We start from the raw sequence: 17,448 nt of genomic DNA, 5'->3' as shown, positions 1-17,448 counted from the left end.
TAGAGATAATCTTAAGTCTCCAGGAAATTCCGTAGAGGTTCTGAGGAGATTGTTAGTACGAGTATGAAGTTCACGAGTTGGATCCCGAACACTTTGTTTCGATTGTTAAACGCATATATAAGTAGCACTCTCTTAAGTACACGCTAAGAAATGAAATGTTAGGGATCAAAGACAACGGCATCGATCTCTGTAACAATTGTCACCCTGGACGAACAGCTGAAATAAACCACATTCTTTCGGTCTGAAGGAGCAATCAGTTTCCAGTCTCGAAATAAATTATGGTTTCCATTTTGACGTTTAATTCAATGTTGTTATTTCTAAAATAAATGCACGTTTTGCAATAATCGCATCATTTTCAAGGAGGATTTCTGTCCAAAGGGGCCTGTTGTTGATATTCTAATTAATGCAAAAACTCTTAACACAATCGTAATAAAATTAACCCATCTGATTCAAAAGGCGCTTTCCCGTTTTCAGGATGCTTTGTGTGTGTGTGTGTGTGTTGTTACGTTTATGTACGAGACATCCTTTCTTTTCGCAATATCTCGAGAAATTTCACAGCCAATAAGGTGATTTGTTTCAATAAATATTGCGAATAAAATTTGAAAAATATATGGAGGTTATTTTTTGCGAAGCGAGGTTCGCTGGGTGACGGATTTCATTTGGTCCTAAACTCGTGCTGTTGTTGATTACAATCCAATAAAGTTGTGCAACCACTTCATGCATGACATTGTCCCACGGGGTACTTATCACGCGCTGCACAGACACAACAACATCGAGCACTCTTCGTGCGTTGTCATGCGAGAAACAATAAAATCTTTTTGTGCTACTGCTGGCATTAAATCATTTTTTTCTTCGAAATATTTGTCGGCTGTTTTTAATGCTGCAAGCTCACCTTTTTATATAATTGAATGCAACATTTTGGTATTGTGCGATACAACGAACATTCCATTTTCCATTTACAGAGTCTTTTCTTTTATTCATATATCAAACGCATGTCTCCGCTTGCAACAAGACCGACAACTGCCCATGCGACCTGCAATAGGGGATTTTGGATCTACGTAATACGAAAAATACATTAGGTTTCCTATGAAGTGAGAATAGAAGCGAGCAGGACGAGTCAATACTTCTTTGGTACTCTCAATGGATTACCGTGTTTACATAGGAAAAGAATAGCGAATGGGGGGGGGAATAAGATAAGAGTGGAAATGTTCCCATAGATCTTGCTTGTAATACATAATTTTATTCTTGTAAGTATGATGATAAGTGTCTTTAAATTTCATAAGGCAGCTCATTAAACGAATCTTTTGCATTACTTCAGAACATTTTTGAACAGAAAATTAGAATGAAATAGATTAGTGGATCTCCTCTTATTGCAGATTATAATAAGATTCAAGTACGAAGTTACTAGAATACAGAGCCGAAAGACTCCAATTTGGCATAAGTAAGATATTATTACGATTGATCTTATGGATCTAGCCATGCGTTATAGCCAAAATACAGGTGAAGTAAGTTTCGAAATTTAAAAGAAAGCTTATGATTACACCACTTTCGTCATCGGAGTTGACTTGATATGCTACTGAGGGGCACCAGCTCTGGCCAGGAGCCCATATGTGTTCCTTTTATTAGTGAATTAGGATTCACTGCTCTGCAGCTGTTCCGAACTATTAGTTCTCATCAGAGTAAAATAGAGCAAAAACTCTGTTGAATACATTAAAATCTAAGTATAAAGCCGAAAGACCTTAATTAAGGCGGAAATATGGGCTTCTGGGGAACACTCTGTCTCCTACTTTACAACACTCTGTCTCCACCACTCAATCCACCAACTAAAACGAACCGCAACTACTATCATCATCTACATCAACGCCATCTACCGCCCACCACTACCGGTATTTTCACAGACAATCACAAATATTCATGCCAACGGCGGGATTCGAACCCGCAGCCTTATATATATATACAGTATATATATATATATATTTTTTTTTTTTTTTCAAAATTCATTTTTAGTCGGTTGGAATATTATAAAAAAAGATTTAATGACTATTACCGAGAGAAAAGATGGCAAGATATATTTAAAAAAGATACTACTAGTTTACTAGTTTCGTTACATGAACATCCTCAGGTATCACAATCAAAGAAGTACTGTATATAAAAAATTACAGAGACTTAAAATTGTACTAACAGAACAAGTATAAAAAACAGTAGCGTGTTTGAAAAAAATGCAAGTATGAGTTCCAAACAAACGAATACTACGCGCTGTCGCGAGTGCGCCAGTACTGAACAGAAGCAACGTGTGCGTCAGAGAGATTGTAACTCAGGCTGTTGTTGATATGAGAGGAATCTAGAGAAATTTCCCTAGATTCAACAATCTTTCTTTCGAGTTCATCGTAGCACACATGGATGTTAGCAGTTTGAGTCCAGTTTACAATATGCTGGCGGCCTTCGTCTGAGTTAGCTAAAAAGAGAACGTGGCTAGAGAGAGCGCTAGCTCTAGTCCTGTTATAGGAGATATCTCTACGGTGTTCATCCAAACGTAGAAGGATGGATTTAGCAGTCTGTCCATAGTATGGCTTTCCGCAATCACACAAAATCTTGTATACTCCTGGAAACTGAGTAGGAAGATGTTTCTGTTTATGTTTGCTAAGTAATGAACGAAGTTTTGGAAGCGTAGTGAAGCACGTTTTGAAGTTGAATTTCTTGAGAATCTTGGCCAGTTTTGGTGAAAGAGAGCTGATATAAGGCAGGGAGATGAAGGCTCTTGGGGAAGAGAGATCTTCAGAAGTAGTTGAGTGCCTGGGGGAAAGAAATTTGTCAATTTTCTTTGGAGAGAAACCATTGTTAATAAACGTTTTTTTTAAGAAAACGGAGTTCATTTTCAATTTCTGTTTCTTCTGTAAGTAATGATTTGGCTCGGTGGGCTAAAGTGGAAATAATACCACATTTTTGTGGGGGATAATGATGGGAGGAAGCATGCAGGTATCTGTCAGTATGAGCAGGCTTTCTAAAAATTGAGATTTTAATGCTCTCAGCACATCTCGTAAGTTTGAGGTCTAAAAAAGGGAAGGCAGTCATCTGATTCCAGTTCGAAGGTGAAAGAGATTTTTTCATGGCACTTGTTTAGGTGGTCTAAAAATAAATAGAGGTTATTGACACCGTCTTTCCAGATGAGGAAAATATCATCAATATAGCGGTACCAGACTTTTGGTTTAAAGTGAAAGGAGTTAATAGCTTTTTCTTCAAAATCGTTGAGAAATTTATCCGCAAGAATCGGAGAGAGTGGGCTGCCCATAGCCAGACCTGAGTTTTGTAAGTAGATCTTGTTATCATATTTGAAGTATCCTGACTTTATGCAATGGGAGATACTAGTAGTATCTTTTTTAAATATATCTTGTCATCTTTTCTTCCCCAAAAATTTTTCAACTGAAGACGGGAGTTAACATGACTCATGTGAGAGGGTAGGGTTTTTCCTCCTTCTAAACAAAGTAGCTAGAAGAGCACGCAATTAATAGAGACATATTACAATTAAGGCCAAACCAAGTGAGCCTCATGGACTCACTTGCTCTGGCCTTGATCTAAAACGATTCAACCCTTATATCTGCATACCGCAGTACGAGTCTCTTGCGAAAGCGTGACATACTCTTGTAATTAAATCTATTTATTCCTTTAAAATTTATAAAACTTAAATTTTTTTTTATTCACCTCGTTTCCAACGGACTTGCAGTCTACAAAATCGAACCGAATGCATTGCTTCTCTCTTCGTTTTCTCTGGCATATCCCTTTCTTAGATGGAGATCCCAAAATAAGTTAACCGCAGTTTGATACAGGGAAGTAATTGCATTTTTGTTACCAGACACAAAGCTCTTACAAGTTAATGAAAGATTTGTCCATTGCTGTTCATCATTCTTAAAAATGATGACCAGCAATCGACAAATTTTTGTACGACCTCACTAATTACAGGAGTCTAATCGTTAAATTTTCTTAAATAACAGAATTGTGCGATACGATATTATCGACAGCCCCACTGAAATCTCAAAATATGAGATGAGGTGGAGATCATTTCCAGAATTTGATTGCTTTGTAGCTGTTTATTATTATTAAAGGATTCGTTCTTAACAAAAGGATATTGCAATTCGCTTAATATTTTATTTATTTATTTTTTGTACACTCCCACCCCCAACAAAAGAAAGGGTTGGTATATAAATGGCGTCTCGAGATATCCTTAATCACAGAATCCACTATTTCCCTTATTAGATTTTAGAAATAACTCCTCTAGTTTCTATTTGATTTTTTTTATCTGGAATATGGAGAGATATTTAACTCCCCTCTTCTCTCTCTCTATTAACTGTAACTTCACTATTTTTAATGAATCCCTCTTATTAAAGTCAATTATTTTGCTCTCTTCATTGCTATGCGTCGTCCCATACGATTATCTCAAGTTAAGTTTTGAGCTTGAAAAATCTTGCAAGGACATTCTCGTAAATCGCAGCCTTGGTTAGCAAAGTGTACGATCCCCAAATCAACACGGAAATAAAATCGCTTTCTTTGTCAAAATACTTCCTGCCCTGTCTTTATAGGACAGTTGACACTTTTCGATGTGCAATATGCAAAAAATTCCTGAACGCTCTTAGCCAAAAACTATTTCTCGTAAGTCTTTTATTAAGCAGTCTCACAAACGCATTTTTAATTATAAAATTAAATGAGTTTCTCTCCGTTCCTTAATTATCCAATGATCATTAACCAAAGGTTATTCGGCAGATACTTAATGAGTATCTGTCCCGTGTATTCCCTTCCGCTTTGGCAGGTTCTTAATGTTAGAGGATTTTTTTTTCTTTCACTAACAGATTTAAACAACAGCAACAACAAAAAAAAATCTGCTCTGAGCAGAATCTGCCTCGCCGTCAATCGTTAGCATGGAAATTAAGGTCTCCAACTAACTGTATTTTGCTGTCGTATTTGATATGTTTATGTACGCCATTACAAACCGTCTCCCTTAAAGTAAGTTTATTATTAATTGCGTTTGGAGTGGAATGTTTCGTATCGCATTCAACTGTTTTTCGATGTTTTCTCTCCTGCTTACTCATAGTCAATTATTTTGTCAATAATTGACTATAAGTGTAAGTGTTCTATTGAGAGTCTTGAATATGAAGGGTTCTATTCAGACTGTAAGTCTGAGGCTTGAATATGAAGACGCCACGTGTCTCTTAGATGTAGTACATTTGGATTCCGATTTCCGAATCATTAGCTTAAATTCATTCTGCTTATTAAATTATACTCACTAGTAGCTACCGAGGAGATCAATATCCAGACACGTTATATATTTTTTATGATTTTATACTTAATTAGTTGTTGCTTGATTAAATCCTTTCTTATTCAAAACCTTTCTTATTCAATTAAAATCCTACCAGCTGCTCTAGTGTTAAGTTGTTACTTTCTCTATAATTTACTGCCTTATATCTTCCTTTTCTATCGCTATTTTACTTCTTAAGATATCAGGCCTAATATACTTATATCTATTTTATATCTAGGATTGTTTCCTCTTCGGATACTGGCGAATTTATATTTTGCTGCGCCAGCCAGTATCCTATAGTAGAAAAGATCCTTACTCAGGGAGACAGTACTAGATTCTGCGGCTTTCTTACACAATATCTTACTTTAACACTGCCGTATAGATTCAGATTATTGCAGTCGTCACCTAAATCTATAATTATACTTTCTTACTAACTAAATCCTTCCGCCAAAATAGGTTCTATTTTTATAAGTGGTAGTTTGGAATCGTAATCAGGCATGACTCAGGTTTAAGCAAATGTGCCATGTTTATTGGAATATCTAAACAGAATACAAAATTCATACGCTCAATTATGACTCAATACTAAATGAAACTCGAGTTAAGAGGCTAACATATTCTAAATTAATTAAAGGTCATATAGCATGCGAAACACAATAACTGTATATTGGGATAGATTGCAAATGTTATGAAGTTAAGCTAAATCCCTTTCTGTAATGCTATTTAAAATAATGCAAACAAATATTCTAATGTTACTCAGTTACTAAAATCCACAATTATAATCTCATTGAGTTAATCCTATCACATGCAAAATACAAAAGATCTCTTCCAAACAATTCTTACTCTCAAAGGAGGTTAACTTTCTAATTAGAGACTGTCCACAGAGTTCTTTAGAATACTGTTCTTAATTTCACATTCACAAACAATCTTCTCTCTTCTAATGCATATTATACACAAAATAGAGTAATTTCACCTTACCGAACTTTTCCCGCGTCTTTCAGCACCACGTGTACATCGGTTACTTCTTGTCTGTTGGCTGTCCTTACGCCAACGTAGGGGTTACGCTATCTTTATTATTTCTGCCGAAACCGGACTCAAATCTTTGCGTTTCAGGAACGATTCGATGGGACTTTTCAGCGACGGCTTGATTCTGATAGGACTGGAAATTTTACCTTCAGCTCTGCGTAGAATCCTTCTCCATTTTCAAGAAATCCTGCTGTCCGACATCTTATCTTAGCACTGACGCTTCTCCCCCCCCCCCCCTTACGCGAACTCCCGCTAACCTCCGAGCCACCAAACAGGAAAAACGATACGACAAGAGAGATTTTTCGATACGGCGCTCATCCCCTTATTATCCTCCTTAGAGCGCCCTCTTTTTCTCGGAGTTCCCTTTGAACACTTCCCTTATCTTTTCACCACTTGGGTTCATCCCTTGCTTTTTCCCGACGCTGTTATGCTCTTGTATTCCCAGAATTCGCGTCAATATACGTTTCGCTTAAGCAACTGCGCCAGCGTTACGCTGTACACGTGTAGTTTTATACCTTCCAAGAATTATTATTTAATAACTATTTGATGACTCCAGTTAATTTTACACAGCTTAAGTGAGGCTTAAATTAAGTCAGATTATCCCTCTTATAAAACATACTCAAATAAAATCTTAATACGATCACAATAGCTTAAATATATGGTAGATGAAATAAAGAATACACATTTTATACAAAAAAAATAAGTTTCACTTTTGATTTCAGCTGATGTGCAGGTATTTCTCTTTATTAGTAAGTTTAGTATGTTAGATTCTGAATGAATGATTTCTTTGCAAGATTCCTTCATTCAGGATCTAACACACTGCATATTTGTCCCCTTGCGGTCAAAACCATGCCTCACAGAACCTTGCATATTCACTACACGAACATCCGCGGTCTCAACTCCAACCCCTAATAGTGTCTGCTGTCAACCAAACCCCACCTTCTTCTTAACAGAAACTCAAATCTCACCTCCCCCCCCAAGCACTATCCATCTCAACCATCCAAACTATACAATATTTAACTCCTTTCAACATAAGAGTGGTATCTGCGCATATATCCGCTCGACATACCCTGTCAGAGAGCACCTAACCTTGAATCATCCAACTTTGCCCTTCTTTGGTTAAAAATATCCCTCCCCCACTCAGTCAAATTCATCTGCTGTCTCTATCGCTCTCCTAATACCGCCAACCCCTCCGAGCTCTTTAATTTAATCTCCTTAAAAGTTGATTTTCTCCAGTTCCACTCTCCTAACAGTGAAATCATCCTCCTAGGTGATTTTAATGTCCATGACACCAACTGGCTTTCCTCTTCCAGTTGTACAGACCCTGCAGGCAGAGATGCTCAAACATTTGCCATCACCAACGACCTTTCACGAATTCTTCACAAGCCGCCCAGAATACCAGATAACCCAAATCATTCCCCAAATACCCTAGATCTCTTCCTTACCAATGACCCTTCCAAATACACAGTGAATGTACTCAGCCCCCTGGATAATTCTGACCAACCTAGTGCTCATCTTCTTCCCCATGCAATAACTCTTACACAGTCACACCCACACAAGAGTAGTTTGGCATTCAATGAAAAACCAGGCATACCACAACTGGCTCAAATTAAGAACTCCATCCTCCTTCAGTGACTATACTGAAGCCCGAAACAGACACAAAAAATTATCAATGATTTCAAAACAGAATTTGAACGGCCAAAAAGCAGGAAACTTGCAGCCTGTCCTAGCTGCAGCCATGCCTTTTGATCTCTTGCAAAGCAACTGGTCGCAACTTTTGCCCTACACTACTCTCACCCCTATCATACCCAGATGGCTGAATTGCAACATCACCCATAGAAAAATCTAATCTCGACGCTTCACTTTGCCTCCAATTCACGCATAACTGACAATGGCAAATGACCCCCCCCCCCCCTCCAGTCATTCCAACTGCCCAGCATACAATGCCCTCTGTATCCTTTTCCCAGAAAGAGATCATAAACCTGTTGTCAAAATGAGACACAAAAAAGCCCCTAGCCCTGATGGCATTCCTCCAATTGTCCTGAAGGTCTGTGCAGCAGAACTGATTCTTATCCTATGCCGTCTCTACATACTGTCTTACTGCACTGTCTTACTTACTGGAGTGTCTTACTCCACTGGTATATATCTCAAAGCCTGAAAATTGGTCTATATTCAACCCATTCCTAAAATGGTGACAAATCGCTATCTAACTACCGCCCTATCTCACTCACTTCAGTCCTATCTAAAGTGATCTAGAAAACCATCATTTCTCAACTCCTACTCTACCTTGAAGCTACCCAGCTATTAAGCTACCACCAGTACGGATTCCATCGATGCCGATCAACAGGTGACCTGCTTTCATATATCACCCATCTATGGACATATGACATGGAAAAATTTAGCGAATCCCAATTAGTTGCACTTGATATCTCTAAAGCCTTTTACCGGGTCTGGCACAAAGGCCAGACCCGGTCAAGTCCTGAGACAGTTCAAATGATGGAAGTTTGCTTAGTAAGCCTAAGTAAACCTTCATAATTTGGACTGTCTCAGGACTTCTGCAGATGGATTGCCAGCTCCCTGTCTGCACGAACATTATGTGTGATGGTAGATGGCTCCCTATCCTCCCACTATCCAACTAATGCTGGGATCCCACACGTTTCAGTTCTCTCACCGACCCTCTTCCTTCTGTATATCAATGACCTACTTCAGTTGACCTGCAACCAATACACAGTTTTGTAGATGACAGCACATTGCACTCCTGCCTTTCATTTGATAAACTCACTTCAACTCCACAGAACATCAACCACAACTTCCCTTAATTTGGACCTCCAAGCTCAACTTCAACGCTAGTAAAACCCAGTTCTGTCTTATTTCCCACAAAAAAGAACCATTCCCCCCCCCCCAGTATTATTTTTGATAACACTCAAATTCCCAGACAAGATGAAATTTCTCTTCTCGGAATTACTTTCACATCAAGCTTCTCCTGGCATAAACGCATCACAACCATTGCATCCTAAGTTTCCTAGTTTTTTTAACTAGACTTTCTCTTTCGCCCAAGACGTTACTTCACCTCAAAAATGCTGTTCTCACATCTGGAGTGGGGCTCCTAAAAGCTCCCTCAAAGTGTTTGACTCAATACAGAGGAGATCAGTTAGACTGATAAATGACCCATCTCTTACCAACTCGCTCCCCTCACATAGACGTTTGGGCTCTGCAATTTGTATATTCTATAAATATTTCCATGGGAAATGTTCATCTGAAACAGCGTCAATAATTCCCCAACATCCTTTCACCTTGTAACCCACCGAACAAGTTTCTTTTCCTCTTCCTTCATCCCTGCTACTGCTGTACTGTGGAATACTTTTCCCACTGATGTATTTTCCCAAGGAATGCAATATACAGGCTTTTAAATCGAATGTCAACAAGTTTCTCCTTTCCTCTTCCCACTACACATACGCGATACTAAAGTACTATAGGTTGACCAGCCAACCTCTCATATATTGCCCCCCCCCCCAAAAAAAGTTTGAGTTTAATTATTTCTATCCTTAGTATTGGTCACAACAACTAGATTTTAAGGATTTAATCATTCTGAAATATTTGCTGTTGGTTTAATTATCGAAAATTAATGTTTTAAGAGATGGTTTTTCATTAAGAGTGTATCACAATGACATTAAGCTAAGAATATTCCGTAAAAATATTCTGAAATATAATGAATATTGAATGAATGAAAATATAATGAATTTCATCGTCCTTCGTATTAAAAATACGCAGATGGATGATACCATTTTTACGCCCTAGCATCTATTGTTATGCCGGACTGGTTGGCCGAGTGGATAGGGTATCCGCTCTCCAGCCAAAAGGCCGCGGTTTCGAATCCCGCCGTGGGTATGGATGTTTTTGATTATCTGTATAAATACTAGTAGTGGCGGCGGGCGGTAGATGGTGTTGATGATGCGGTTCGCTGTATTTGGTGGATGGAAATGGAGAGCTGTAGAGTAGATGACTCTTCGGACTCCTTGGAGGTGTGACATAATAATCATTTTTTTTTTTTATTCTTATTTTAAACGTTCCATAAAGCATATAGTTTTGTACTTTCTGGAATTTGAGTGGTAGCGATGAATTCAGAGCTTCGATAGTAGGCATTGGTTTTAACTTACAGTACAAATTGAGGGAATTTAGCACCATTCACCAGTTAATACCATCTTCAATAGCTTACACACGAACGCTAATCCCTCAGCCATATTCTCAGTGGTCGCTACTAGAAATAACAGAATGCAGAAGGTTTAACTTTACTTCCTACTTATTTCATTTAGAACAGACTATTCAATAATTTTCTTGATATTAGCCACGCTGTGACAAGCTTGCAAACGAACCTTCCGTTTATGTTTGGAAAATTTCAGTGAAGTCATCGGGAATGAAATCTGTTTCTATGTGTAATCTTAAGTTCTAGCACATAATGTGGGAGGACAGAAATTTCATGTAGCCGTTTTTTTATTAACAGGCTGGCCAATTCGCTCTACTTGCAGTGCTTTAAACGTCTCGACTGACCATATTTAAATATCACGCCATGACCACTGCGAATTATTGCGAAAATAACTGCTGAACCTCAATGACACTTCGCTTTTACTAGTCCTGCGTAGCTTTTCAAGATCGCCGTTTGCTAAGTTTAACGAGACAAATAAAGACTGAGAAAGTAACCTGCATATTATTGACATCATCGACGGTTCTTTTTAGCACTTCTTTCCCAGACTGTGGCCCATGATGTTCCAGCGGCAGATTCTACCTCGTCATTAACAGTTGTTGCCTAGAAGTCCTCCAAAGGAGAGCAGCGGAGAGTCTCCCGCCGCCAGCGATCGATCCGTCGAACAAGCTATGTGGTTGGGGGTTGCCATGAAGCGAGAAAATGCGAATATTTCTTTGGGATGGCAAACATCGCGATACGATTCAGCATTGATAATGCAGCCCCAAGAAGGAAATCTGCCAAGCAATCCTTGCATTGAACTGTTATCGCGCGATACACATTTCTCCCCTTTACAGGAACTTTGGTGTGACGTTCTCAGACCACAAAATCTACACATTAACAAAGTATGGTTCGGTTATAGACAGAAGCCATATTTAGATTGCCGTAACAGTCAGTGCAGCGTCAACATATGCTGGAAGAAATTACGAAAACGCGGTATTAAGGATTTATCTTTCATTCATTTACATATTGAGAAACTTGACAGATGGTACAATGAAAAGAAAAAGCGAAAGTTTACTCTTTTTGATGTAAGTTAGAATAAATTCACTAGTTTAAAAAATGCAACTGCAGTTGTTCATTAAGGTAACTTCTTTTTCTCGTCCATTAGCGTATGACACGCCACGAGATATTCTAATAAAAATAAACTAAAATGCCCTTACTGATTAAGTATATTTATCGATGAGTAAATTACTTATTGAATTAATATATAAAAAGAAAGCTGTTCTAATTACTGAAGATGTATTTTCTTCGACTAATTTTTGTTTCTCCACTTCGCAGATACAGGACATGAGACATGAAACTTATGAGCAGTCCACCCTTCATCCTGTGGGGAGGAGTAATCATTATGACCCTTCTTCTATATCCTGCCGTCACCGACGACGATCAAGAAACGGGGGGCTGTCCGATGTGGGAGGACAGTCCCTGGTGCCCTTGTTACCAGTTCGAAGACGGACTTTTCTTGGAATGTCCAGGCACAGGCATAGAACAGATACACACCACCCTCTCGCAAATAGCATCGCCCATCAAGTCGTTAGGCATCTATCATCTGGACACCAACATCACCGTTCTCCCTGCCCACGTGTTTGGGAATTCGTCGATCTCTCATCTCTTAATGTCCTACACGCAGCTGCAATCACTCGAAGAACAATCCCTCGCTGGCCTAGAGGATTCCCTGGAGAGCCTGTCTATAGTGAACAGCAAGCTACAAGAAATACCGCAGAAGGCTCTTAGCAACCTGCGAATTCTGAGAACGTTAGACTTCGATTCCAACGAGATCGTGCAGGCCGACAGCTATGCGTTTTACGGCCTTCCTCTCACAACACTCAACCTCCAAGGCAACAAGATTGCGCTTATTTCGGAGTACGCTTTCGGTGGCTTAGAAAGTACCTTAGAGGAGCTAATTTTAATAAACAATCGCTTGACAAGGTTTCCACTGAACGCCCTGAGGAGACTCAGAAAGCTGAAGACGCTACGACTCGTTAAAAACAGCATCGACGAAATTCTCGACGACGGGTTCACCAGATTTACGGAACTTCAGAGGCTCGATTTGAGTTCTAATAAGATTAAGGAATTACACGACCGCAGCTTTATTACTATGCCACGCTTGAGCGCTTTGTCTCTTTATATGAACAGACTGTCGACACTCGACGACAGGACTTTCATTCATCTGCGAGAGTTAGAAACACTCGACCTCAGTCATAACAGTGTGATGTCACTCAGCGGTAAAATATTAAGCCCACTTCACAAACTGAGGACTATTGACCTGAGTTACAATCACCTGCACTCCATAGATCACGGCGTCTTTCACAATCTCACGTTACTGCGCGAAGTGTTCCTTTCTAATAACAACATTCTCAAGGTCACGAACGTTACTTTCTACAACACCTCGCAGATTTCGGTTTTGTTCGTACCGAACAATGCCATCAGTCAGGTGGAATGCGGCGCTTTCCACTCGCTGCAGCATCTCTATCAGCTTCAGCTTTCTTTCAATCAGTTGAGAGAGATTCACCCGGCGCTCTTCAAGTACAATCGAGAGCTGCGGTTATTGTCGATGGACAACAACCTGATCACCGACATTCAGCCGGGCACGTTCCAAGAGCTTGTTGAACTACGCGATCTCCGATTACAGAATAACCTTCTGAAACGGATAAAAACTGGGAGTTTTTATTCGCTTCCGAACCTGCAAGAGCTGCATTTACAGTTCAACCGCATCGAAGTCATAGAGACAGAAGCGCTGGCTAGCCTGGCAAACCTGCAGCATCTTAACATCCAAGGCAACAAACTGATAGAAGTGGGCGATATTCTCAGCAGATATCCCTCGAGTCTGAGGTCCATGCAGCTGAACCACAATGAAATTGCCGACATGCACGGTCACAGCCTCAAAGGGTTAAACAAAATGGAGATTCTGTGGCTCGATAATAATAAAATGAAAAGACTGAAGAAAGAAATATTCCAGGATCTCACGGAAGTGCAAAAGCTGTATCTGAATCACAATTCCATTTCCATCATCGAAGACGAAACGTTCTCCAACATGAAGAGGCTCGTGTATCTCAATCTGGAGCACAACAACCTGAACCACTTGAACGAGCAGATGTTCAAAGGAGCGAACACTTTAGAAGAGCTCTTTTTATCACACAATCACATCATGGACATCGAACCGCAAACGTTCGAGAAACTGCAGAGCTTGCGAGTGCTGCATTTATCCCACAACCAGATCTACATTATAAGGAAACACATGTTCGAAGGAGACATTCCCATTGAAGAATTAGTGATGTCAAATGTGATGATCGAGAGCATCGAAGAAAACTCGTTCGCGCACCTGACCATGCTTGTCACGCTGGACCTGAGCCAAAACCGGCTGCGGCAAGTGCATGTTTCATCGCTGACGTCGTTAAAGCAGCTCAATCTCTCCGGCAACAACCTCACCGAAGCGGAAGATAATTTTCTTTCCGGATTATCCGTACTAACGTCTTTAAATCTCGACAAAATCGGCCTGCTCGAAATAACCGGGGGACTTTTTGAGTCCATGGTGGACTTACGAGTGATCTATCTTCGGGAGAACAGCATTAAAGAGCTGGACGCGTCTCAGTTTTATAGCCTCACATTCCTGAAAGAACTTTATTTAGACGGAAACGACATCCAGAATGTCCCTTCGACTGTGCTCGAGAAAATGTCCAAACTAGAAATGCTTTCTCTCTCGGGAAATCAGATCAAAGTCATTGCGAACCTGGCCTTTACCGGCGTCCGAAACTTAAGACACTTAAATCTCTCGAATAACGGGATTACAGTCATAGAGAAGCATGCATTCGATAATCTGACGAAGTTGACAAACTTGTATCTATCTCGGAATCTTTTAATCGCTTTGCCTGCCGGAGTATTTGATGCCTTAGAGAATGTGGAGGAAATAAACATAGACGGTAACATGTTTTCTTACATCTCCAATTCTCTCCTCTTATCTCCTTTACCTACTCTACAATCGCTGTCAATAAATGACAATCCTGCCGTGAGAATACGGGAAGACATGACAGCGGCCGGAGGCTTTCCAATGCTCGAAAACCTCCGCTTCAACAACGGAAACGTCACCGTAATAGCCTCCCAAGATTTTATCGGCTTCCCTCGCCTTCTCGTCCTCTCCTTGCGCCATCATCATATCGCTAAAGTGTCTCCCGGAGCTTTTAAACCCCTAACTCGACTGGTTCTTCTTGATTTGGGCTACAATGAAATTGAAATTTTGCCGAAGGAGAGATTTTTCGGCCTCAGCCTCCTCGAAACGTTAAATCTTACAAACAATCATCTCCTGGAATTTCCGGCTGTCGAAGACGAACTGATTAAACTCGAATACCTTGACCTGTCCTTCAACCGGCTTTCGAAGATAGACGGCAATGTATTCAGCCACCTCTACAATCTGAAAACTCTCTCCCTTCAGAGCAACAAAATTATGTGGGTGGCTCCGAATGCGCTGGAAAACCTCGCTAATCTCGTGAAGTTGGATTTAAGTAACAATCAGATCGTTCACCTGAGCAGTGCTGTGCTCGTCTCTGTTGAAATCCGCCTCACATCGCTGCATATAACAGGTAAGTAGATCAATTTCTGTGGGTTCTTTAACGTCTTACTGACTATAAAATTATGAGAGCTGAATTGTGAATAAATGCAAATAAGAATTCGAAACCAGTGTGTAATGTTAACATTACTTTCCTTAAAACCTATATATTGCTTTCTCATCCTCTCCACATCCCATATCCGAACTGGGAGATTGAGAAATTAACACATCGCTTTATTTGTGCTTGGAAAAGTAGATAAATATTTACTTGATGCAGTCTGCTTTCATTTCACAAAACCGAGTGTTTCTCAAAGTCAGATATTCGCTGTAGGGCTTGACTTAAGTAAAGTTTCGATTGAAATGAAATTTGTACAACAAATTACGTTTTTCCTTCGATGCTATTATAGAATATCATATTCTACACCTCGATTACGTATTAAATTTTCTCAATGAATGGGAATCTGTAACGCCTAAGAATTTGTTTACTTCCACTACCCAACAATTCACAAAACGGATTTCCTTAAGCTAAATTGCATCAAAATGCTTGCTCTGTTTTCTATCCTGCGCTTCTCAAGGAGAAAAATTATCTTTTTGTTTTCTAAGTTGCACTTTGGACTCAACCCATTTTAAAATTTAGTTAAACTCCCGATCAGTTCATAATTAACTGGTGAGCTTATTTAGTGTTTATTACAAACTGGTTACTCTGACGTATAACGCTCTTCTGCGACCAAAATTGTTCCGGGAATCCCTAAAAGCTCCATTAGAGAAACTCGCAAAGAAACGAATGTGTTTAATACATGAATTATGTCATCAATCGCAGTTGAGTGCTTTATTATTTTTAGACACTTTCCATTAACAGCAGCGCTGACCTAAAAATTCTCGCCTGTCGCTCGCCAGACAATTATAAAAGCGTAAACAAACAAATTCGCCGCCTGCCTGCACTTAACCTAAGGCCAAGCAACGCAAAACCCCCGTCTATCAAGTGCGTGACTTTTAAGTTTAACCTGTGTTTGTCGCCAAATATTTGCGAGGTAATTTTATCAAAATTATTCTCTTGCATATTTTAGCAATAAAAATACTGTAAAAAATAAACAATAACCTACACATGTATACAAGCAGGTGATTTTTTTTTTTTTAAATATGTTAGCTTATACAGTTCCTTACATTAAGGCTTAAACTGAGCCATGAGTAAAATAAAATAAGTTTCGGTGCACGTTCCGTCCAATGGCCCGATTGCTTGAAGAATCAGCACATTAAGTGTTCATTTATGCGCAGAACGCGAAAACGCATCCAGCTGGAAGAAATGTGAATTGGACAGAAAGATAAGCACCGACACATTAAAAACAGAATATTGAAAAGCAATTAACAAGCTGAGGCGGGGAAATGCTTTTTTTTGCAAGGGGACCTTTCATGGATTAGTCGATAATGCGTAGTGAGCGAATAGAAAGTGTCGTGTCCTCCCAGTCTCAGCCTTTGAAGCATATAAACTTTTTAATACTCGTTATAGCCCGAGATACTCCCGTCTCATCCAAGACAGCCCCGCATTCTTGGCTACGCATTATTTTAATACTTTCATGCTAACTGCGCATGTTCCAAATCATCGTACGACATGAATTTCCTTTACCAGAGTTTGTGTTGCGCCCAACACTCCTTCTAATGAAGATAATACCTTATGGGGTGGGTAGGTAGAGTTCATTTTGCAAGCTGAGATTTAATTTTGGTTAATCTTCGCATTAATCTAGTGCAGTGGTTCTTAACCTTTTAGTAGTCGCGGCCCCCTAAGTATCCTAAAATATTTTCGCGCCCCCTAGTTTGTAGTAACAATAATAATTAAACTTTTTTTAAAAAATAGTAGTTTTACTTTTTGTTTATAATGACAAAAAAAAAAAAATCGGAAAACAGAAATCAACTTTACTTAAATATTACTGTAAAAATTTAGGAAATTTATTTGATTTAGGAAATCAAATAATGTTCTTTGTTTGCTCATTTTATAAATTATAAGAAATAACAAATCAGTATTACACCACTGAAAGTTTCGAAAAGTAATTGCGGTTAACAATGTTAAGTTCTATACATTCGTACTTGTATTGTTTGAATCTTCGGAGAATCAGTTCTATCCCACGTTCACAAGTCCAGTAGGCAAATGCACGACTGGCAGTGTTGCCAGCCAGCAGCAAAAATTCGACTTATCGCGCCACCACAAAAGAAACTACTGCATTAAACTGCATAATTCAGATTACTAATATACATTTGTTTCAAAACGATACAAGTTTGAAATAAAGAGCAAAAAAATTATTATTTTAAGAGATTCCAAAATTTTAAAAACTAGAAACACCGGTTAAGAATCACTGATCTAGT

General features: G+C 39.2%; 1 protein-coding gene across 1 annotated transcript in view; it reads left to right on the top strand.

The window, feature by feature from the left end:
• Window positions 1–17,448, top strand: part of LOC150101276 (uncharacterized) — a 94,134-nt gene that overhangs the window by 54,408 nt on the left and 22,278 nt on the right. Inside the window, exon 2 of the mRNA XM_090400273.1 lies at window positions 11,829–15,124. Within this exon, the coding sequence (XP_090256399.1) occupies window positions 11,845–15,124 (3,280 nt within the window). The 5' untranslated portion in view covers window positions 11,829–11,844. The remainder of the gene's footprint in view (window positions 1–11,828; window positions 15,125–17,448) is intronic.

Source organism: Typopeltis vanoorti, chromosome 11, assembly GCF_054136105.1.
Source record: "Typopeltis vanoorti isolate ZY-2024b chromosome 11, IOZ_Tvanoo_1.0, whole genome shotgun sequence".
Taxonomy (NCBI): Eukaryota; Metazoa; Arthropoda; class Arachnida; order Uropygi; family Thelyphonidae; genus Typopeltis; species Typopeltis vanoorti.
This window is presented reverse-complemented; position numbering and strand designations above follow the sequence as displayed.